The 24,295-nt window shown below is 46.1% G+C and overlaps 3 protein-coding genes across 7 annotated transcripts in view; 2 read left to right on the top strand and 1 right to left on the bottom strand.

Moving 5' to 3' along the window:
• Nucleotides 1-7,575, bottom strand: part of LOC122168995 (purine nucleoside phosphorylase) — an 8,615-nt gene extending 1,040 nt beyond the window's left edge. Inside the window, exons 1-4 of the mRNA XM_042834724.1 lie at nucleotides 7,553-7,575; nucleotides 4,877-5,046; nucleotides 3,682-3,785; nucleotides 2,238-2,413 (exon numbers count right to left, since the gene is read on the bottom strand). Of these exons, the coding sequence (XP_042690658.1) occupies nucleotides 2,238-2,413; nucleotides 3,682-3,785; nucleotides 4,877-5,046; nucleotides 7,553-7,575 (473 nt within the window). The remainder of the gene's footprint in view (nucleotides 1-2,237; nucleotides 2,414-3,681; nucleotides 3,786-4,876; nucleotides 5,047-7,552) is intronic.
• A 5,911-nt stretch (nucleotides 7,576-13,486) lies between these two features.
• CMTR2 (cap methyltransferase 2) lies at nucleotides 13,487-22,663 on the top strand. Of its 5 annotated transcripts, none has more exons than XR_006171446.1 (3): nucleotides 13,487-13,527; nucleotides 15,995-18,494; nucleotides 21,931-22,663. XR_006171446.1 is itself a non-coding variant. In XM_042834727.1 (2 exons), exon 2 carries the CDS (start codon nucleotides 16,014-16,016, stop codon nucleotides 18,303-18,305), a length of 2,292 nt encoding a protein of 763 aa, XP_042690661.1. In that variant the 5' UTR covers nucleotides 13,487-13,527; nucleotides 15,995-16,013; the 3' UTR covers nucleotides 18,306-21,919. The 5 variants fall into 5 exon arrangements, 3 of the variants coding, with proteins under 3 accessions (XP_042690661.1, XP_042690665.1, XP_042690664.1); XR_006171445.1 differs by having other exon boundaries at nucleotides 15,995-19,970; XM_042834727.1 differs by lacking the exon at nucleotides 21,931-22,663 and having other exon boundaries at nucleotides 15,995-21,919.
• Nucleotides 18,425-24,295, top strand: part of HYDIN (HYDIN axonemal central pair apparatus protein) — a 133,570-nt gene continuing 127,699 nt past the window's right edge. Inside the window, exon 1 of the mRNA XM_042834732.1 lies at nucleotides 18,425-18,494. The gene's annotated coding sequence lies outside the window, so the exon portion shown is untranslated. The remainder of the gene's footprint in view (nucleotides 18,495-24,295) is intronic.

The following is a 24,295-nucleotide window of genomic DNA, read 5'->3' as shown; positions in this document are numbered from 1 at the left end:
GCTGATACTGTGGCTGCTGCCTCCATCAGAGCCCCGCAATGCTCAGCCCCTGGAGAACGGGGGAATGATGGGGATGCCAGGCTCATCAGCACAAGCTTCTGTCCTGGTGGCATTTGTGCTGGATTGAATCCCTCGAGACCATCCGTGTGCAGAAATAACACCTGTCTGAAGGTTTAGCTTCTGTATTTGGTGTTACTGGATGTGTTGTGCTTCAAGGCTGGGTCTCTTGCTTGCTTTGGATCTCAAGACACCAACCCAACCCTGCTCCTGACTGAGCAAATCCTTCTATTGTTTCAAGGACAGCAGAAGGAGACTGCCCAGATCAGTTCAGCACGCTGGGCCAGGTCCCTCATTCAGGCTATTAAAGCTCCTGGATGGCTTTCCTGTTCCTCCTATTGAATGTTCAGAGCAGTAGCAGCTTGTTTTATATTCACAAGCACTAAAATATTACAAACAACTCTCCAGTCTAGTCTGAGGGAACAAGCATTCATCAGCATGAAAATCACTTCTTTCCTGAAGGATGCCCAGCAATGGTTCAGGCCAATCTCTAATTTATTAAATCAAATCTGCAGATTCTTGCCTATGTTCCTTTTCCACATCACTTCAATGCCTCCAGATTTTCCTAGCTGTGCTTTGATAAATCCTTCCCGGTGGCTGAGCAGGTCCAGCTTTTAGAAGGAGTTTGCTCAGCTGAAGCTCGTATGAATCAGCCTGCAAAGTCTTGTCGGACCTTTTGCCCATTTTGGTGCCTCTGTCAGCACTGCAGAACTCCCCAGGCACTGCAGTCTGCAGTGAGAAGCTGCTTCTGGGAGGCAGAAAGACAGCCACGCTGCCTTTGAACTCTGCCCAGATGAAGTTGCTGTTTGGCTGGTGTTTGTCCTCCTGTTCCTGAGTGATTTTGCAGGTCCAGAGAGCTTCAAGCACTCCTCCACGTGGCTTCTTTGCTTTTGGTTATCCTTTCCTCCCACCCATGCCAATATCTATGAAGATTTGAAAGGAACTGTCAACTAGAAACCAGGCACACCATCGTGCTGTCTGCCAGAACCTTCTTTTTGGATGGATCCCAAGTGCCTGCCCTGCAAACACGTCCCTTTCACTCAGGTGAAGGTCCCAAGCCAATAATGCATTCAACTCCCTTAACTAAGCTTATCAGTGAGTTATCACCAGCTCCATTCCATCCTCTGGCTGTAGACATCTGCCTGTCATCCAGCTTCTCCCCTGCCTGCTTGGTCAGGAGATCCTTCTTGTTGCTGTTATCTCCTTTTCATCACAGCCCACCCTCTTTCTTCCCTGCCTTGGATCCCCACTTCTCATTTTTTCCTTCACTGACATCTCATGCTCCCTTCTGTGCTCAGCCCAAGTCCTCCAGCCTGGCCTGGGACCATTACAGCATTCCTAGATCCTAGACCTCTCAGATCCCCAAATCCAACCCCACCCACACCATGCCCACATCCCTCAGTGCCACATCCCCATAGTTCTTGACCACCTCCAGGGATGGTAACTCCCCATCTTCTTGGGCAGCTGTGCCAGCGCCTCACTGCTCTTTCTGTGAAGAAATTGTTCTCAATATCCAACCTGAAACCAACCTGAAATCCAATCCCTTACACTCTTTTCAACCCTACTTGGCAGCCAAGTAGGGGATCTGGTGCATCGACCTTGCCAGAGCTGGTTACCCTCCACTATACAATGCCTCGGGAGGGATCTGGGATATAGATTACTGGGATGAGAGATAATGGCTTTATGTTGTGCCAAAAGAGGTTCCCAGTTTGACGAGCAGGTTGCTTGCCTCGGGGAAGCTGAGTACAGCATCCACCTTTCAGTACTTGGGGTTGAGGAGCCATCTAGGGACTAGGAAAGATGTAACCAGCCATAGCACAGCTTGGACATCAGCGTGAAGGAGATGAATAAGGATAGGAGCTGTGCTGGAGCCTGGAAACAACCCATCATGGAGAGGGTGGTGAGGTGCTAGCACTGAGAAGCACTGGTGCCCAGTTCCTGGAGATGCTCAAAGCCAGGCTGGATGGGGGCCTGGGCAACCTGATTTCGTGCCTTTAAGTGGTTGGCAACCCTGCCCACAGCAGGGGATTGGATCTGCACGGATGATAGTTGAGGTGTCCCATCCAACCCAAGCCATTCTGTGACTCTACAGAGCTGTTTTAAGGCAGTAATATCGAACCTCCAGCAAACAACATTTTTGTTTTTGCTTTGCCCATTGTAGGAAGGGGAAGCTGCCTCACCTCTCATCGTTTGGTCCACGCAGCGGGTTCTGCCCTCCCATGCCAAACATGCTGATGTGATCTCTAATGAGCATGATGTCCCCCACCTGAAAGTTGGGGTTCAGCCCCCCGGCAGCGTTGGTGACAATCAAGATCTCCACCCCCAGGAGAAAGAAGACCCTAATGGGAAAGGTGACCTGCAGGAACCAAAGAGATGCATCCTGTGAGTGCCACAAGTCTCAGCTTGGGTGCTTGGTGTTCCAGCCACGTGGCCTTGGCATAGGTGGGATGAATCAGTAAACTGAGAAGATGCAAGAGTAGAAAGAAAGATGAGATAGATGAGATCACAGCGGACCAGCAGCGCGAACAAAGCTGAAGGAGGCATTACATAGCTGGTCAATTGTCCCTGTTCAATTAAATATAACAGCAGAAAAGGACATGTTGGCTGTGACCAAGAGCATTGGGAGCGCATGAAGGATGGGGAGGCAGGGCAGAGGGCTTGGAGCAGCCTGCAGTAGCCTTCCTGGGGAGAAGGGGAGACTGTAGGCAGCTCGTGCTATGCAGAGAGTGGCCTTTGGGAGCCTGCAAGCAGACAAGTCCACCTTTTTTTCCCCCTAATTTTAAATTTCTCCCTAATTTAAATAATTTCAACGTTTTTAAGCATATTAAAAAACTAATTTCATAAAGAATTCCATTAAAATTCAAGCCCACATTTATTACGGTTGCACTGAGGTTAAGTAAATGCAGCACAAACAGAACATGCAGACAATTTTTTCCTCTCTGCCAAGGTCTTGCAGAGATCAAACCGCTGTGCTGATTGGAGGGGCTGCTTATGCACACAGACCTGGAGTTTAATTGATACACGAGCTTCTTACAGCAATGATGCATTCTGCAGAAGCATAGAGATTGCTTTCTTAATTTCAGTTTATTGACATCAGATTGCCTCAGCAAAGTCTGAAGTTAAGGAATTGTTGGGAATGGGAAAAAACCAATCCATTTTGAGGAGTGAGGAAGGAACTAGGATGGCAGAAGGTACTCCTACAATGCTGAACAACGTAAATAGTTGAATTTTCACATACGTGAGCTGGGAGAGTACATCAACTTATTCCAGCCAATGGAAAAAAAACCCTAAGCTATACAAATGCGCAAGAAGATTAAAATAGATTATTTCCATCACTCATAGTTTCGTGGTTGCAGATTCAAACCATGATTAAAATGACTGAGCCAAACCATGAAAATAATCTGCCTTGTACGATGTATGATCCTGCCCTAGGAGCGTGGCACAGCTATCCGGCTAACTGCCTTTCCCTCTGAATTCCTCATGTTATCTCATTTTAGGAGGGGGGAGAAAGCCATTTTATGCTCATTGCCAGAGCCATCCTCCCACGGCTCGGTACCGAAGCACACATTAGTTTCATCTCATGCTAAAGACCTTTTTGGTGTGTGAATGATCCTCAGGACTCACCGTGCTGATGGAGTATCCCTCGTAGAAGTGGAAGCGCCCCTGCATGCACACACACGGCCGCCCGTTCAGCTCCCCAAACACCAGCCTGCCCTCGTGCCCTGACACTGGAAGGGAACAGCAGCATCACCTGGGGCTCGTTATTCTAAAGGGATTTCTCAGCTGGCTGCATAGCACACCTGAAATGGGAATTTCTGCTCACCGTCAGGTGGGCCGAGAACACAGCGTTCCTCAATGGACCCTGAAGGGTCACGAGATGTTAAGAACAAGCAGCCAGAGATGAATTTGCTCTGACAGCCTGCAGGGGAACATCAGTTCAGAATGTTACAATTTCTTGAGTTTCTTTCTGCCTAAGAAGGCTTTTCTTTCGTTTATAGAATCATCTAGGTTGGAAAAGGCCATCGAGATCACCATCCACTGACCTAACCATCCCAACCATCCATTGACCTAATCCCCAACGCTAAATTGTATCCCTTAGTGGTACAAACACACCTCAGAGATGGGGAATCTCCGCTCCAATGCTGAACCACAATTTCTCCCCAATGTCCTAAACCTCACCTGGTACAGCTTCAGGGAATTCATGATGAATTCAAACTTACTGAGACACGGAGGCCCTGGAGTGTGTCCAGAGAAGGGAACGGAGCTGTGAGGGGTCTGAGCACTGTGGGAGCAGCTGAGGGGATGGGGTGGGTCAGTTTGGAGAAGAGGAGCTCAGCAGAGAGCTCATGGCTCTGCAGCCCATGACAGGAGGCTGTGGTGGGGGGGATGTCAGCCCCACAGAAACGGGGAGAGAGGTGGTGGCCTCACGTTGAGGGTCAGGTTGGGTATTGGGAACAACTTCTCCCCAAGAGCAGTGATGCAGTGGCACAGCTGCCCAGGGATGGGGGGAGTCGCCATCCCTGAGGTGTCCCAGAGCTGTGGGGATGTGGCACTGAGGGACGTGGGCAGTGGGCATGGGCTGGGGATCTGAGAGGCCTTTCCAACCTTCATGACTCTACGATGAAATTGAACTCTTCCTTGGCAATAGCACAGTTGTTAGGTTACAGCTACCACAGGATAGCACAGTTAGGGTTGAAACGCAGCCCTGTGAATGCACATTTCACCTCTAAAGGACCCTGTGCCCAAAGCCAAGAGGTGTGGTGGATGAGGGTTGGAGTTACCCATATGTCAGAGTTATCTCCATTGCTGCTGTGCTGACCTGTGCTCCGTGGGAAGTGAGGGATATCCTCATAGGGAAAGACCATCTTGTGCTCCAGCATATCTGCCAGGTCTCCCAGCCCGGATCCGCAGATGATGGCAATCTTTGGGCACTGAGCAGTGCGGGCACGCAACCAGTCTGCTGTTTCCTTGTACACCTCGTAGCTATTTCTGCAGGAGGAAAAGAGGTCAGTGAACCTGTAACCCCATCCAAAGAATAAACTTCAAGAGATAAGAGTCCTGAAAGAGGCACAGAGGGGAAAAAAAAAAAGATTTATTAAGACTAAAACGGTAGGAACTTCACTGCTATTACAGAAGATGTTTCTCTATAGCAATCACTTTTAATCTCATTTTACCCTTGGCCACAGGCAAGTTATTTGAATCCTCTCTGCCAGACTTATTTTATAGTGGGAACTGGCTAATGATACCTATATCACCCAGATGTCACAAGGCATAACAGTTCATGCTTCTGATGTGCATGAGTCTTTCCCCAGTTCGTGGAGGAATGGAAAAGCACAGTTTAGCCTGGAAAAAACTGCAACCTGCATGTGTACGTGAGGACATCCAACCTGGGTTGGGGAAGTACAGGGGAGAAAGGCGCAGGGGCGAGCGGCATCAACAGAGATGGGGAACCAGCTTCACAAGTGTGGAGTGCCATCAGCTCCCAGGTCTTCCTTCCAGAACCAGGAACACCTCGTGGATTCAGTAAGGATGCTAAATGGGGATGCCTTGTTCTTCTTCTCCTCCCCCATGTGGTGGGCAGTGGGTTACACTCACAGTCTAGTCCTGGGCAAAGAGGTACAACAACATGTCTATACGAAAACAGAAATTAAACCCACAAATTTTGCTTCATTTTCTGCTTTAGTTCTGTTTCTGTCATTTTGCCAAAAATAGATCTTATCCAATGCTGGTGTTACTTCGCCTGCTTTGAACTTGTCTTTGCAGAAGAGACACAACCTCAATATTCAGGTCTGACAGCCCAGTATTCTTCAAACACTGGAATCACAGTTCTGAAACTCAATCGATAGAAGAATCCCATAATCCTTCTTCCGACAGGACAACAAAGATACTTTCTGAAAGTCAATATCAAGGTTGATTGGAGAGGCTCTTCAAACCAATAGCATTTCCTGAGAGCTGTTTGGCTATTGCCAGCAATGAGTGGCAATGGTGGCCATACACACGGGAGGACCTGGAGTGAACCAACACGGCCACGGGCAGCAGGCTGTGCACATGGAAGGCTGCTCTGCCAAGCGAGAGGTAACAAGGATCAGAAACAGCCCAGCGTGGTACAACTTTGTGACCCCACGGGAAGAAAGAACTCCTGCAGCCCTGAATTCGAGTGCAGCCACTCAGCTGAGGTGCTTCTCAAAGGAGGACTCTGGAAACAAGACAGACTTCATTTACCATAACATGCTGAATTTTCCAAGTGCACCTTAAGCTGTTGAAATAAGCAGAAGGTTTGAAAATGATGTTACTGGAGCCTTACGCTTGACTGAGTGGCATTATTATCCCTTGCCCAACAATAGCTGTCCCAGGCAAAAATTAAGAGTGCTTTGCATATACCAAAGAAAAAAAAAAGTCCCCCAAATATTCCCCTGTTGGATAACTGTAACACTTAGCTAGCAAAACTGCTGAATAATTGAAAGCCTTATTTAGAGGGAACAAAGAGAACGTAAACACAATACCCAAATGGATGATGTACCTGTGGCAGGCATAAGAAAAATAATGAGGTCACCAGCATCTGCTCTTTCACTGCACAGCCAGTCCCTCATCTCTGTTTTTGCCTTTTTTTTTTTTTGGAAAAATAGCATTAAAATTTAGACACTACCCCTAAAGCTCCAGAAATTTGGGGATGGAATGAATCCAATTCATTGACAGCTGAAGACAATGGGATTGACTGAACCACAGAGAGTTGCAGAGGGACTTTTCCTTTCCAAGCAGAACGTTAGAACATTTCCTATCCAAATGTGCTGAAGATGCAGAGCACCACGGTGCCCAAATTCATTTGCTGTGCCCACTGCAAGCTTCTATAGAGTCCCCCATCAGTGTGACCCAGCAAATGCAGCCCGCACCCTGGATGCGCACGAGGTCTGTGCAAACTCCTTGACAGCCTGAATTAGCACAGAGCACCAAGCCCCCTGTAGCTATTCCTTCTCACACAATGCCTGCCTAATAATAGTGCTCGGTAGCATCGCTTTGGATTAAATCACAGGATCAGCTGAAAGCACAATCCCCTTCATTGTGAGGGCTGTCATCCGCTGGAGGAACACATCTGCTGCAGAGTGCAGGACTGCCATTGATGACATCTTTTGTGGCATGAAAAAAGGTCCTCGTTCTACTTCTGGCTTGGCTGAAAGCAAATCCACATAAAACGCAGGCATCTCACAACAAATAGATGGATTATATTTCAGAGGGGGTCACACACGTGTGTGCGGTGTACACCCATCTCCTGGTCCACAGCCTCTCCAAGGTCAGCTGCTCGCCGCTGTATTTCAGAACAGCAGCACCTGATGTGGGCAGATGGCCAGACCCCTTCTCAGTAATGAAACATTTACTCCTGAGCAGCCTCAGCCTGACATTTATTGAGTACCCAGCAAGGAGAAGAAAACACAGCAATGCGTTTCTCCATTCCCTTCCATCTCTGACGTCGGTGTATTCCCTATTGCAAGCACCTTACCTGTCCTCTTCTGCATAGGCCATCCTCCTCCTGCTCAGCCCAAGAAGGGGACAGCTGCTGGAAGTGAAGCCACAGCTTTTTTGGCCAGCTCAGGAGCAGATCCCAAGAGCAGGTAGGTGCCCACAGAGCTGCCGCCGGCCCCAGCTGGGCTCTGCTGTTCCTAATCCCTGGAGAGCAGGGGCACGTAGGGACAGCAGCTTTTCTGGTCTCACTCCACGACAAGCCAGCTCCAGAGCTCGGCGGAAAGCCCCACGCATGCTTTTCTCATGCAGATGGAGCCTATGGAAAGTTCACGTGTGACTTTTCAGCAACCTCCCAGAGCAGCTGACAGCGAAGCTGCAGCAACGCACACGCGCTTTGCATCAACCTGCAGAGTCTGCAGGTCAACCCGTGCCACCCAGCACTGCAACGAGATGCTTCCACAACTCACGTTATCTTCCCGTTCATTCATGCTTGTCCTGCTAGCTCCCTGCAGTTCTCTGTTCATTCAATTGCTCCACTCACCTCAAAAGGAAATATAACCTCAAGTCGCAGCATCACAGAGATGGAGGGATTGGAAGGGATCATCCAGTCCAACCCCCCCATTCTAAACCTGAATGATTACATGAAGGGAGGCATGGGAAATAAAACAGAGCCTCACCAACATACCCACCTATACTCCTCTTCACCTTTGTAATTTCCAAAGACGTGCCCAAGACAACCAAGAGCCAAAAAACCACAAGATGTTGGTGATAAATAGAGATGGTACATCCAGAAAGGCCACATGGGACTAAGGTTTATAAATATTCCAAGTAAGGAGAAAGCCTTGATCAGAACTTGCAAACTCCAAGGCAAATTGGCCTGACGTGAAAAAAAAAAAAAAGTGGAAAATCGAGCTAAACAAGTTCCAGATCTCACAGAATTTTGCAGCGCTTCCATCCACCTTCCCTTGTTGGCCTCAAAGACCACACATCAAATGCATCACTTTCCCAGTAAACATGCTGATAAAGATGGCTTTTCCCCACACAAAACCCAGCAGGCTGAGAGCAGAGATGGCTTTAGGCAGCACTGCACCAGAGGGGCCCCGAACCACTCAGAATGCTGAGCTCACGTGCCCTGCTCACTGCCACCTGCCTGAAGTCCTGGGGCCACCTTCCTCTGCCCCTTGTGCCCCCTCCAGCCCACGCTCCTCTCACTGGCACTCAGCACATCCCTGAAGGCCATTACCTCTTTCTACTAAACTAACAAGCAGAGCAAAGCTGGGCCCTTAGCATTCATTTTCCATACAGCTCTTCAGTCTCAGAGTTCCGATGCCCCCCAGATACGTTCCCTTGTTCAGCCTTAATCTGATTACATTCATTAATCTGATCTTTTTGCAAAGCAGACAGGAGATCAGACAGCCCAAGAGCTTTTCCCAGTTTGTTCTTGTCTAGGACAATCTCTTCCCTAGTTCAGATTTACACAGAAAACAGGATTACCAGACAGGACCATTTTATCTGTGTTTCTGCAGCATTTAACAAAAATTACTGAGGTTTACGTTGCAATGGTGCACGGACCGGACAACGACAAGGTAAAGGCTCACCCTACTAGAAAGAATTAATTTCAGCATTGAGGGCATTAATTCCAGTGACACTCCAGAGAGGAAAAAAATCTAATTAAACTTCTGCTCCTATACAAATACGCCAAAGAAGATTCATCTAAAGTTAGTGAATAGCTTGCATAATTCTTAAGAAAGAGTATTTAAAGTCTTGCCTTCTGAATCTCAGCCCTCTGTGTGTGTGTGTCTGCAGAAAATTATATCTACAATCCAGATCTGATTGACTTTGGTGCCATTCAAGCCTCGTTTCTGCAGGCAGAGCTTCCACAGCTCCGGGATGCAGATACAATCACCTGAAACAGCTTCCTAACAACGCCGTGCCTTCCTGCAGCAAATTTCTACCTAAAGAAGTGTCGTGAAGTGTTTTTGCAAGCGTTTCATCAAAACATTTAATTAATGCTTTAGGGTACGTCTCCCACTTCCCTGCACTATCGCAGCATCGCCTTATCACACAGTCTCCTCACGTGTGCTGGGGAAGGCTGCACAGCCGGCAAGCTCAGCTCAAGAATTAGTAAGCGTACTCCGAGAACTAACCAGGACTTCCACAGTAATTTGTCAACTCATTGCTTAGGAAACTCATTTGTTTGTATGCTTGGCTATCCCAGACAGCCAGAAGGAAGGTAAACACAAGCAAATTATTTATCAGGAAACTTATTCCCCTCGAGGTGGCTTTAATATCTCGGAAGATCCAAAACAGTGCATGCGCTCCTACCATATACCTATAGGAAGGAGACTACAGAGACTCATAACAGGAAAGGGGTGGCCAGGGGAACAGGATACCAGGAGCTAACAGAGCTCATCGCAGTTAGCTGAGCAAAACACAAACTGAGCAATGCCCTGATGGCAGTCTGAGAATGTTACCATGGAGGCAGGGGAGAGAAACTTCAGACAGGCACCAGAGCACAGGGGAGACATGCGTGCAATTGAGCTAGGCACTAGGGAAAAAAAAAAAAAGAAGCCTCTAGCTACCCGAAGCATGAGGCTCCAAGCAGCCCCACTGCAAGTGCACTGGGGGTAGAGACAGAATCGTTAAGGTTGGAAGAGACCATTAAAATCATCTAGTCTAACTGTCAACACATGTCACTGTGCACACTAAGCCACGTCCCTCAGGTAGGGTCATGTAAAGGGTTGCACAAGGAGCAAGGCAGGCACACCGTTCATAAACGATGCTAGCTCTAAAAAGTCACCTCTTCTTCGTTTTGGAATTTAATGACATTTAGAGCACGTCCAAATCTGTGATTAAAGTTCTTATCCTGGCATCACAGTCAGCTGTTGGCTCTGGGCATGCTTCTCCCCATTAAGGAAGTTACTCCTTCATGGGCAAAACAAGGACAATTTTACTTACATCGTAACAGCAGTCTGACCACAGCTCCTTTGGCAAAGGAAGCAAAATGCAAACCTGCCTGACTTCACACTGCAAATCAGAAGCAGAACCTTTATAGACCCACCACCACACAGAATCACAGAATCACCCGGGTTGGAAGGGACCTCAAGGATCATGTAGTTCCAACCCCCCTGCCCAGCAGGGCCACCAAACACACACATTTAGATCAGGTTGCCCAGGACCCCGTCCAACCTGGCCTTGAACACGTCCAAGGACGGGGCATCCACAACCTCCCTGGGCAGCCCGTTCCAGGGCCTAACCACTCTCCTTGTAAAGAACTTCCCCCTAACATCCAACCTAAATCTTCCCTCCTTCAACTTGGATCCATTTCCCCTAGTCCTGCTGTTGTCAGCCCTTTTGAAGAGTTTACTCCCCTCGTGGGTGTAGGTTCCCTTCAGGTATTGATAGGCTGCAATGAGGTCACCCCGCAGCCTTCTCTTCTCCAGGCTGAACAAGCCCAACTCCCTCAGCCTGTCCTCATAGGGGAGATGCTCCAGCCCCCTGATCATCTCAGTCGCCCTCCTCTGGACCCTTTCCAAAATCTCTATGTCTTTCTTGTACTGAGGGCTCCACACCTGGACACCACCAATATCATAAGAAAGCACTGTGTTAAGGACAACCAGCCTTCTCAGCTAGCATGCACATGGTTCCAGGCAGATCAGCACCATGAGCCTTCTGTCCCATCTGGGTGGCTGCTTCCACTCAGCAGTGACTTTGGTATCATCACCCAGCAGAGTTGCCATGGCTACCACCAGTGCCAAAGTCACAGCTGAGCACATCCAAAGCCCCCATTGTGGCTGCACTTCTGCAGAAGAGATAAAGGCCATCATTTACCAGCCTCCAAGAAAGCCACGCTGCCTCCCCAGACGGTGAGCACCTTGTATCCTCACATATGAAGTGACAGCAGAACACCTTGATCCACAAATACACCGGTCTGGCCTGGTAGCTCTGCAGATGTGGGGCTGAACCAGAAGAAAAGTCCTGCATTCCCATGTGGAGTTTCCCACAAAAGACGACTTCGAGTAGTAAAAGTACCTACTCGAATTACTGCCTTCACTTAAAGGAATATAATGGTACATACAAAAAGAATTAAGACTGAGTTCACAGTAAAGCTGAGTTTGCAGTGAGTTGTATTGCTCACAGCAGAGCTAACAGTTCAGTTACAGTCAGAAAAAAACCAACATGTTTTTCTTATTTAAGCTATATTTTCTAATTTATGCTATTCACCTGTACTGATAATATGCTATTCATATACTGATTATGATCCTGATAACACTGTATACTTGGTCCCTTCCCTGTACTTTGGGAAATTCCCCTCAGTCCAAGAGATTGTGGTACAGATGTGTTACAAGCACCAATAGCCCAGCAAACCAGGGCAGAAAAGGGAGAAGCTCCCCTTCCACACCATTTCCCCTCATGCACAGAATTGTACTCATTCTCTTTCTGGTATTTTTAAAACACTCACAAATCAATACTGTGTGGAAAAAAAAAAATTAAACATCTGAAGTAACATCAACTCAAAGAAACAAGTGATTTAAGTAACTTACTCTACACTAAAGCACTACAACTCTAGCATAAGGGAATAGCAAAAGGAATATCAGAATATTACAGATTACCACACTCACATCAGAGAAAAAGCAAGAGTAAAAACATATCCGTAGATCTTAATTTAAAATGCAAAGAAGAAAGAAAAAAAAAACAACAAAAAAAAAAGCACTTGAAGCTATAGCAAGCCTGCCACATTCTCCATAGAACTAAGCTCTCACAAATTAAGGGAAGCAGAAAAATTTAAGCATTATTGGTAGCCGGAGTATTCTCTACACAGCAAAACTTAAACAACTACAACAAGCCTTAAAGACCCAACAGCACCCCTCCCCTAGCACTGCTCTGCTCTGCTCTGCTTCCACCCACTACTATTTTCCCCTTTCTAAGTACCCAGATATGTTGGAGGGTGATTTTCAGCCAGTCACAGGGAGAAGAGGCACTGCACCTGTGCACATAAACCTTCCATCCACAGCTGATGCTCCTTGTTACATAAAGACCCTTCTCAAAAGGTAGAAAATAGCATATTTTTGTTACGTGGCATTTACTACAGTGGTTTTATCTTCATGTATTAACTCCATCTGAAGAATGAATTCCTTTGTTTCCAAGGACTTAAAAGAGTGAAAAATTAAGCTGTGTGTTTGTGCTTATGAGTGGTATGTATATTTTTAATACATACACTTCATTTTTCAGCAGTGTTCCTTCACTTTAGAAACCAGCAAGCTCTTAAGGAAGGAGGGAGGTTACGTATTTCATTCTGACTTTAACTTGTCATTTCTCTGATTGCAGTGCTTTGAGTATATCATTTCTCTTTCAGTATATCATTAACCCACATATTACAGATATATCCCTAACAAAAATGTGTTACTTATTTATTGACTGGTTACTTTGCTCCTAGGAAAACTTCCTGTGGTTACACAAGCTTTAGAATCCTTTGTACTCATAGCACAGTCTTTCTGTGCTAAAGCATATTCTGGACTAGGGGTGGATCCCACTTTATCAATGAGAAATACGTGAAAGCCGAGCAAACTTAACAGCAAAGTGAATTTCTGCTAACTCATGCTATGCCACTGTCTCTTTGACCCCCAAACAAACAATAAGTGCTGTTCTCTCTGACCTGTGTGTAGCAAAGCCTCCCACTGTCTAAAACACTGGGAGCAGCACTCAGCACCTGAGCTGCGTAACTTTGATAAATGCTTATTAACTCCTCCTATAACGAGAAACTCTTTGGGGCTGTGTTACAGCAGGGAGGTGGCTCTTCCCTTGAAGAGACGCGAGTGGGGCTTTCTGCCCGAAGGCGTGCAGCTGCTCCCCGTGCCCAGCTCTCCCTCCCGATCCTCGCTAAGGATCAAGCAGAGAGAGAAAGGGGAGCGGCTCGGCTCGGCTGCGGGGCCGGGCGCTGGAGCGAGAGGGGCGGTGCGGTGCTCGCAGCCCGCCCCGCCGCCGGGCCTGCCTTCCCGCTGCGCCGCCGGGGTAAGAGCGGGGCCTGCAGTAGGCCGCGCGGAAGCCGCGGCCTCGCGTAGAGGGCTGCCAGCGAGGGGTGTCACCTCCACGGTGGGCGCCTCTACGTGAGGCCGGGGATGGGCGGGATGCGGCTAGGCCGCGCCGTGCGGGGGGAGGCGGACCGTGAGCGGGCGGGGAGGGGAGAGCTGGTGTTCAGTGTTGGGATGTGGCTGCCTGGGAAAGGGAGGCTGCCCAAACGAGAAGCAGCTGGATGCTGTCGATGGGATGGGTGGCTTAGTGGCCTTCCTGGCCCTGCCCTGAGTGAGGGCTGTGAGCAGGGAGAGCCCTGAGCTCTGCAACAGGCTGGAACCAAGGCCAAGCCAGCTCAGGTAATGCAGACTGGCAGCCTAGGGCCTTGCCAAGCCTGAGTTGGGATTTGAAGGTTTGAGCCTTAATTAAAAGGTTGTGACAACATTTGTGGTATAAGTGAGATGAAACTAGTTTAGGATGCAGTGCCTGCCTATACTGAGGTCTGTGAAGCCTTCAAACTAGAAGGGGTGAGATTTAAACTGGATACAAGCAAAAAGCTTTTTACAGTAAAAACAGTGAACCACTGGCATAGCTTGCCCTGAGTGGTGGTGGTGCCCAGTCCCTGCAGGTACCCAGGGTTGGGCTGAATGGCACTCTGAGCACCTGGTGGAGCTGTAGGTGCCCCTCTTCATTGCAGGGAGTGGGAGCAGATGGCCTTTAAGAGTGACTTCCAACTCAAACAATTCTATTCATTGTACTTTTTCTCCCCGGAGTGCAGTGAGATAAAGGGTGCTGCTGAAGGTAAAACAAATCTTCATGAGCAAAAGTGAAACTAGGTGTGGTTTATGCTTATTGAAAGGCAACCAAGGTGGGGAAATTCACTATGTACTGCCTGTAGCAAGCTGGTCACTGTGATATACAGCTGGGTTGACCTGGTTACTTTGGTGGAGAGAGTTTTAGCTCTTCTTTTTTCTGTTTGTCTCCTAAATTTCTTAGCCCTTTCGATTTTTTTTTTCCTAAATAAACTGTTTGGTGACTTTACCACAGTATTTTCTTTTATTTTGCTTCTGAGGTAATGATACGGATTTGAGGATGGCTAAAATTGTATGCTGAGGGATTTTCTGTCTCCTATATTAATGCTGATTAAATAATGTTACTTAAATGAGAGATCTTAGTTTTTGAGTAGACTGGCTGATTTCTGGTTTCTGAATCTAAATTCTCCTTTGCCTGCTTTGCGCTGTGTACTGGAACAGATGGGAGAAGACTTGCTAGCTTTGTGCCAGTGTGCTCGTGGAGTCTTCACCCATTTAGAGCACAACTTCGCACTGCTTTCCTCTTTAACATCAAGCACAAGTTAGGACTGACCGCAGTTGCAAGAAAATCTTTTCTCGCTTCAGATCTATCACCCTTTTTCCAGTAGGGAAAGCAAGCTGTAAGAACTTGCAGGAGTCTGGTCAAAATGATGCAGGGTTGTAACACAGAAAGCATGTTTTTGGTTGCAGGTTCAGCTACAGGGCTGTTCTCAGGAAGTGCCTGTGAGAAGCTCTGCAAACATCACATTTGTTTTAGAGGAGGGAAAATTAGCTGTGACCGGCTGGGAGAAAATGGAAGGAACAGCACTGCGCCATCTCTAAGGGTAGCTGCTGTTGTTTGGGTCTCCCAACTCTACGTGTTTGAAGCATACTTTGAGAACTTGCATAAAATATTGGTTTAATTAGATGAAAAAACTTGTGCCTGTATGGGAACTGTTGAGTCACGGCCTGAACTGCTGATTGAGCACCTGGGGAAAGGACCCAGTCAGCCCTGGGAGCACAGGTGAAGGCAGTTCAGCAGTGCAACTGGAAGGGTGGAGCCTGGCTGCACCTCTCTTAGACCCCATTTAAGGGTTAGTGCCACTGAGGAAGGATCTCCTTCTGGAGATCCCTCCTTGGTGAAGATTTACCCTGCGAACCTGGAATCTTCTGATACGGATAAGCAATCTTCCCTCCCTTTATAGCACTGTTCTATCGTGCTGATCCTTCTTCATTACATCTCTGGTGAAACACCTTTTCCCATCCTATTGGTCTGTCCAATTGCTACAGTGACCCATCTGGGTAATTTGTGTAGCTCTTGGCATGCTCTATTTTGAGCCTGAGGTCTAAACACTTAAATATAAACACCTCTGCAGTGAGTAGAATATTCAGAGTTCAGTGAAGAGCCAAAGCAGCAGCCAGCCCTTCTTTACTTCCTGTGTAAAGGGTGATGGAACTGATGAGCCATTTACGAATGGCCTTATTCAGTATAGCCCTTGTCTATTTTATTTTTCTCATTGATACATGGTTCTTTTGAAGCAATTTCCATTCCAGAATATGGAAGTGAAGCAAGAGTGTCCTTTAAAAAAACAAACAAACACAAAGCAGTAAAAAAAAAAATCTTTGTCTATTTATATGTGCTTATGATTGGAATTGTTTCTCTTTCTATCTTTCAGATTGTCAATCGGTCCAAGAATGAGCACATGCAAGAAGCCTTATGTTGACCAGACTACAAATCTTGGAAAGTTCGACCCTGAAATTCTTTCTGAAATTGAGAAGCTCTTTGCAAAGAAGTTTTCTTACACTAAGCCACTTAATAATGAATGGCAGCTCCCAGATCCCAGCGATGCCTTCACGTGTGACCACAAGGAATTCAACTCGCTTCTTGATCTGAAGAACTCGATGAATGAAGTGAAGAATCAGCTTAGTGATAAGAACCTCATTGAATGGCATCAGCACACTTCGTTTACCAATAAAGCAGGAAAAATAATTCCTCACGTGAAGAAATCTGTGAACGCTGAGCTCTGCACCCAGGCCTGGTGCAAGTTTCATGAGATGCTGTGCAGTTTTCCTCTTCTCCCTGCAGATGCTCTTCAGGAGGGACAGCTGAACTCTGTTCACCTCTGTGAAGCGCCGGGAGCTTTTATAGCCAGCCTCAATCACTACTTGAAATCCCACCACATCCACTGTGACTGGAATTGGGTGGCTAATACTCTAAACCCGTATCATGAAGCAAATGATACCCTTATGATGATTATGGACGACCGTCTTATAGCAAATACGCTGCCTTGGTGGTACTTTGGCCCGGACAACACCGGCGATGTGATGTCATTGAAACATCTGACAGGACTTCAGAACTTTGTAAGTAATATGGCCACAGTTCACTTAGTAACTGCTGATGGAAGTTTTGATTGCCAAGGAAATCCAGGTGAGCAGGAAGCCCTCGTCTCCCCCCTCCATTACTGTGAAACAGTCACTGCTCTAATGATCCTGGGCGCCGGAGGATCCTTTGTTTTGAAGATGTTTACCCTGTTTGAGCACTGTTCTACCAATCTTCTCTTTCTGCTAAACTGCTGCTTTGAGGAGGTCCACGTCTTTAAGCCAGCCACTAGCAAAGCTGGAAACTCAGAGGCCTATGTAATTTGTCTTCGTTACATGGGCAGAGAGAGCATTCATCTGCTGCTTTCTAAGATGATGCAGAACTTTGGGACGGATATGGTCAACAAAGCTCTTTTCCCCCAGCATCTGATCCCAGAATCTTTTCTTAAAATGCACGAGGAATGTTGCGTGTTCTTCCACAGGTGCCAGGTAGAGACTATCTGTGAAAACATCTATCTCTTTGAGCACATGGAAGAAGCAGAGCAGACAAAACTGAACAAGTTGAGAGATTGTGCAGTAGACTTCTTCATGCAAAGATTTTGTATGAAACCCATTGCTAGAAGTAACTGGCTTGTCAAGAAATCTCAGACTGGTTGCAGCATGAATGCAAAATGGTTTGGGCAAAGGAACAAATATTTTAGTACGTACAATGAAAGAAAAATGCTGGAAACCCTTACATGGAATGATAAAGTGGCAAAGGGCTATTTAAATCACGTGGCTGAAGAACACAGCTTAACTAATGCTGGTAAAATGTGCATTTTGGAAGGATTGTCTTCTAACCTTAAGTGTAACTTGTGGTACATTTTGGAAGGAAAGAGGCTACCAGCGGTAAAATGTTCACCATTTTGTGATGGCCAAGTCTTGGAAAATCTTAACGAAGCTATGAATGAACTGGTGGGGAGGCCAAAAACCAAACAGCTGCTGCAGCTTTGTCACTCCTGTGAGGTACTTCCTGGGGAGCAGATGTTGGCAGAAGTGTCTGATCTTTACCAGTCTTATCAGGAGATCCTGAATGGAAGACGTGGGGACAAATTCAAGTGCCTTGTGGTGGATTTCCCATCCCTTTATGATGCTAAAAGCCAGCCTGGTATGGAAATAAAGTGCCTAGACTCGGCCACGCTGCTGACTTTTAGCTTCTCTTTGCTTTATGATGGAGAACCAAAATACCAACAGCAGCTTTTGGAGTGTGTTCTGCATTCCCTGAATCAGCTTGCGATCGGAGATGCATTGATTCTGCCTATTCTTTCTTGTTTTACACGTTTCACAGCTGGCCTGGTGTTTGTACTGCATTGCTGTTTCAGGTGCATCACATTTGCTTGTCCGACGTCCCACGAGCCACTGAAGACCTGCACTGCTTTGCTGTGTGTTGGCTATCAGGGTGTCCCAAATCCAGTTACTGAGTACCTGCAACATCTGCATAAGCTAATGAGTTCTTTGCTAGACTCGGATTCTCCCAAGCAAGTTTTGCAGTTTGTGCCTATGGAGAGTCTCCTCCAGGGCAAACTGTTGGAGTTCTTGTGGGATTTGAACACAGCCATTGCAAAGAGACAGCTCCATTTGCTTGTGCAAGCTAAGCAGCAGCAAACGACTGGCAGTATTTCACTATAAAATAACCCTAAAATCGAGCAAGTTGCTGCTATGCCTTGTTTCTCAGGCAGGTAGAAGTTAAAAATGTTGATGTGAAGGAAACGTCAATGCCATGCCTAAGTTGTACAGTCTCGGTACTGGGAGGATGTTTTGAGCTATCAACCCTACTTGTGCTGTACTGGGCTGTAGAAACCCTTGGCTTAATCTCAGGTATGGGAAGTCAGGGCAGTGACTGAAGTGGACAAACTGTGTCTTCTGTCACCAGTTATCTGTTCAAATTTCCTCGTGTGCCACCTGGATCAGTGATGTGGCTTTCATGATGAAAGGTGGTGTGGTGCCTTACCTGTTTATTTTGGCCAGGCTGCGGTGGGCTCTGTTTTGTGATGTTATCTCTCTTCTGCTGAGCTAAATATGGGAGTTCTGACGCTGCTGCTCTTCTCATGGGATTTGTGGGAGCCAAAAATTGATGCTGGGGCCAGAATGCCCAGCAGTGTGCAAGCCTGGTGTGCAACTTGAGGGATCCTGGGAGCTGGCAACTCGTTTGCAGGGGCTGGGTTGAAAACAACTGCTTTTAAACAGTAGCAGAGGCATCCAGGGAAAGATTCTCTTTAAGTGTGAATGCAAGGACCGTGCTGTATGGCCTAGGGCAGGTGATTGCATGGCTTCATCTCCCTGTCCCATCAATGGATGGAGCATCTCAACTTTTTTATGGGCACCTCCTTAACCTGATTTGGGACTCCTTGATTGTAGTGCTATTAAGGAGGAACTGCAGATGTTTTTCAGGCAAACAGCGTGGTCAGTCAGGGCTCTGTGTTCCAAGAAATGCTTTGGAGGAGTGCTAAGCTGAAGAAATGTGATACTTTCCTTGGGTTAAGATTTCATTTGATTCTCCTTAGAGATAAAAATGATGAAATTGCTGCCTGGCTGCTCCTTTAAGGGAGTCAGATTTTATTTTTTGTATTGCTCCTTTGAGGGCTGAATTTTGAAGCCTAACCCGTACATTAACACTTAGTTTTAAGTTCGTAGTTTACATGGGAAAACTTGCTTGGAGGGAGAAATGATGTTTGGAAGGAAAAATGATTTACTGCAGATATGTGCAGGATCTCTTAGAAGAAAGTCAGAAATGTGGAGCCGGAAGGAAAATAGTCTCCTGATTAATTACCAGTCACCTTCTGGAAGCACTTCTAATTATGTAATATAGGAGCTTGAAGGATAATTGATTACTGCTAAGGATTAAAAGCGCTGCTGAAAAACTGTTTTGTCTGGAGGTGTTGCACATTTAATAAGCTTTTTTGCCACATTGATTGGGGTAGAATTTCATGTATTTAACAGTTCATTTTTTATTTAAGGATTTGATAGGTGAATGAGTCGGTGGCTCAGGTCTGATTAACTGATAGCATTTTCTAAAAGTCCTGTTTTTTACAGCTGCATGTAGGTAGAAGCAGAGAAGCCTTGCTAACAAAAGCTTCGGAGGTTGGTCATTGTCCCCATTTAAATGAGCTTGCTCTGCCATGAGCTGAGTCACGCTTCCTCCCTCGGACCGGGAGTCGGGATTTCTTTTGAAAAAGAAATACTGAAAATGAGAGGAAAAAAGCAGGGAAGGAATACTGTGGAAGAATGACTGACAAGACGGCTTCAGAGACCACCTGTAACAGGCTCCTTTACCTGAGTCAAAGCAGAATAAAGGTATTGTCCACCGAAGGCACCTTTGTGTCTCTGCTGCCATTTCAGAGGTGATTTATGCATCTGAAGCTTGCACTGAGCTGAAGCCTATGGAAAGGCTTCTCTTAAAGCAGGGGCAAATGAGATTTCGAGCGCACGGGTGTTCTTGCATTGTGGTATTCTGCTCTGGAGGCTCATGTAGCAGAAGCATCCCAACCAGCAGATGATTAATGTGAGGTTTTTCTCCGAACGTCAGTCTGATCCTTTTGAATTCTTATTGTAAAGTAAAATCCGAGCACCGCTCAGGATGTGTTTTTCAAACTCGGATTCTCAAGTTTTCCTTGGTCTGGTTTGCACATCTGGCAAACTATGCAGACTTCTTGGAGATTTCTCCAGTCCCACCTTTCCTCACGTGTTCTACAGTTAAATCAAGGAGGATGAGCACAGGATTAGTTCCCACGGTGACAGGATGTGTGCAAGGTGTTCCACTTCCCTTTCTTCCTTAGTTCTTAAGATGAAGCATTCTGAATAGCCGCAGAATGAGAAGCCAGATCCCTAAAACATAGGAAATCCAATGTCATATACATCCCGGTGCCCCATTTGCTCTGAGCCTGTTCTGTTAGCAGCTGTCAGGAGGGATGGAACAAATCCTTTGGCAGCAGCTGCTCCTTCTGTTAAGGAAAATATCTGATTTGGGAACTCTTCTTTTGTTGTGGCAGCAGTTTCAAAGTTAGGAATGAGGCTTGTCTCCTTAATTGTGAGAGTCCTGCATTGTCCTGGCTTTCTCTAGACCAAGAATGTCTTTGAGGAGTGACACTTAATTTCCCTTGTGACTTTTGGAATATGTAAGAATGCATTAACCTTTGCAGAGAGGGGCTGATGGCTCCAGCATTGGGCAGTGCTGTCAGTCCCTTTAGCTGATTGCGTTTTGGGTGATGGCTGATGAAGTGTCTCAGTGTCCTGGCTGCCTTTATGCTGGCCTCTCTTTTTTTTTTTTCCTTTGACCTGCTTGAAGATGAACTGGTTGTCAGCTCTCTTTTGTAGGAGCCTCGATCTTCATGCAGGGAAGATGGGGGGGGAAAACATAGATTGGTAGATAAATAGAACATAGATTCAATCACGGTGCGTGAAGACCCGAAGCAAAATTAGCTTTGCAGCTCTGCTACTGCAAGTTTCCAATGGAGGACCAATATCTGTGTCCAGTGATCAGCTGCAAGCTCCACTGTTTTCTTCTGAATGTCTGGAGCTTCTGTTTTAAGCTAGCATAGTAGTTGCATGGAGTTTGAATGGGTTGGATTCCTCACCAACCAAATGTGTTGGTTTTCCTTCTTAGTTGAGTTGCATTCAGACTTGCCACTTATTTTCACTGATCTTATGTGGATTTATTTGGATGTGCACAGATTGTGTGTGTTTTTGCCACTGGCTTTCCAATTTAATTTCTGCAGAACATAATGAGATTTATGGTATGAAATCCGGTAGCTTATTAAAATGGTACTAATTGGTGTCTATTCATCTTAATCTAAGCTGATCTATTAGATTACTGGTGGTCAAAGTAGAATATTTAGCAGAATTAGAGTTTATTAAAAGTACAACTTGAAATTTAACAAGAAGGGCTTTGTGTTCCTTATGTAGAAAGTGGGAAAAGGAAAGAAGAAACCCCACATCTTGATTTTGGGCCTCTGCAACTGGATGCTTTAGGATGCAATAAATGAAGGATGACCGGCAAGCTGAAGCCTCAGAGCCTTACATCTCCTGCTACTGTTCCTAAAACCCATCTTTTGACATCTGTTTAATTTAGAGATGATTTTCAGCTTGTTAATTCTTAATGGCGAAGCAGCGGAGATCCTACGTTCATTTATCTTACCGTTTTGGGTGGTGTGAAATACTTTTGTTTATCGGCTCTTGTTTAGAGCCTCCATCTCAGCTGCAGCCTTTGAATCTCTCTCTCTTATTTTTTTTTTTTTTTTTTTTTTTTTTTTTTTAGTGCTTTGAAGGCAGAGAGATTAAAATTTCCTCCCAGAAGCCTGGTAATGGTTTCTCCGTCTCGTTCTTGAAACCGTTTTCGTGAATGCCATACGGATATCCTCAGCTCCAGTTGTTTGTGTTGCATTCACCTGACAAAGATCAAGCGTGGCTGTTTATGCTGGCGATGCGTTCAGCCTGTGGCTGCTCATTTCTTGCTCCTCAGGGAACAATTTGGATCGTCGTTGAGCCCTCCTGCCCCACTTGCGGGGTCCAGAGCTGAATGCGAGTCTGAACAATGGAATTTGCTGAAAGAATTAGCTGGTGGCTGTAGGGACTTTAAACAAGCAGAACCTTTGTGAGACATTTAAATGCATTTTGGGCATTTTCCCACCAGCAAGGAGAGGCCTTTCCTGGCTCAAAATTCTGTTTTAAAGAAGCTCTGAGGTGTGAGCATCTGTGCAAATAGTTTGCCTGTTGCTTGTTGCCTTTCTTTTACACATGCAGTACGTTTGTGTATGGAAACCCCCATGAAGGTGGTACAGCAAGGAAGATTTTCCTTTTGTAACTTACCAGCGTGTGCTTTTGTTTTGAAGGGTGTGAATGTAAATATTGTTTTGATGTACATTATGGGATGTTGGTTTATGGGGCTGTTGTTGTATTTCCGTTTGGCCCACAGATGTGTGTTGCAAGAGCTTTTCTGAATGGATGGAAAACAAAATGTATGCAGAGAAAATAAACTATGTTCTGTTTTAGTTCTGTTGCTGCTCATTTCTCTACCCGAATGTAGAAGAAGACAACGAATTGCAGGAGGGAGACCCTGCCTTGTGGACCCATCATCGGTGAATGAAAGAGGCAGAGGCGTGCCGAGCGCGGTGCGTCTGCTGCTCACTTTCTCAGCTCTTTTCCTTTGCAGTTTACTGTTTCAAAGAGACATCAGTGACAGGAGAGGTGTGAGCAGTGTGTCGGAGCTCCTTGGTCTTGTTACCCATCTTGGCAGACAGGTGCTGTGCGTGGAGCCTGCTTGCACAGCGAGGGCTGTCCAAAGGATCTTCAGTTCCTGCTGGCTGTGACAGCCCCTATGGTAGGAAACCACACTGCAGTTTTGTCTGCAAAGTCTTTTATTAATCCTTATCCAAATGCTTTCATTCAAAGTGCTTGCTTTCAGTGAATGGTGTTATTAAACAAAGAGAAGCTGCGTGCCTTATTTCTCTGCTATACTGACATGGGTTCCGACTGCTTGTCTTCGGCCTGGCTATCAGGTTTGTCATGAGACTTTGTGCTAGCTGGTTCTGATTGCAGCTATGAATGCTGACATTTCTCACTGCCTCTTTACTTTGGAAGTGAAGGAGGACCCCAGGTTAGGGAGCTGGCCAGTATTGCAGCATATCCTAGAGACAGGAGATGATGTAAGAGGTATACTTCTCTGGTACCTTGATTTTCATATAGATGGCAGATATTGGGGGCAACCTTTAAACTAGAAATGCTGTTGAATGCCTGCTGATGTGGAGGCTGGCATTGTCTCACTTGATCTTAACTCTAGGCTGGAGTGTTGGCAGTGAACATCAAAATGTGCTTCAGGAGAAATGAATGAGTCCAGAAGTGAATGGTCGTTAAAATGGGGGCTGCGTTGGAGGAGCCTGTCTGAAGGACTGTGTCAAATTTGGTGGAAGTGTTGTTTAATGTGGCTATACTCAATTACAGGGAAATGTAAATGCCTCTAATTGTATTTAAGCTACTAAACAATTCTTTGAAATATTTACTTTTCACAATATTGCAGTATAAAAATATTGCTTGAAAACACATGAGATGGCAGATTAGAAACAGAAGGGAAAGCGTGGCTTTCCTTGTTTTGCTGTTAGAAACCTTAAAAACTGCATATGTCATTTCTTCAGTCTTTAAAGTCACTTTATACGCTACGTTATATTGATTGTAAATCTTATGTTAGTTGTGGTAGATCTTGTGCAAGCTTGCCTGCCAGCTCTTGAGTTTTAGGTGTTGTCAGAGCTGAGCTGAATTGCTGAACGCAGAGCAGAGGAGCATTCTCTTTTAGGCTGAGCAGAGAGATTGAGTGAATTCTTCCACTGTGTTCTATCCTGTTCTTGGTAAAGGAGGGGGGATGAAATTTTACCTGTAATACAGACCTATTTGAAGGCAACTACTGCACCATGCTTGGTGGTCTCTTTCAAAGGATGTTTTTCTTCTGTAGGAAACCTGGACGTGTTTATTTAAGTCATCTTCAGTGTTTTATTAAATGAAGATGACTGCTGCTTGTTAACGAATTGATTTATCTAAATTGAGGGGGAGCAGGGAGAAGTGCCTGTCACTTGTTGACAAATTGATTTACCTAAATTGGTGGGTGCTGGGGAGAAGCGAATCAATATTTG

Source organism: Centrocercus urophasianus, unplaced genomic scaffold (genome assembly GCF_019232065.1).
Source record: "Centrocercus urophasianus isolate 14NV4802_14NV808 unplaced genomic scaffold, USGS_Curo_1.0 seq_49, whole genome shotgun sequence".
Taxonomy (NCBI): domain Eukaryota; kingdom Metazoa; phylum Chordata; class Aves; order Galliformes; family Phasianidae; genus Centrocercus; species Centrocercus urophasianus.
Note: the sequence above shows the minus strand (reverse complement) of the source record. Positions and strands in the feature narration are given on the sequence as shown.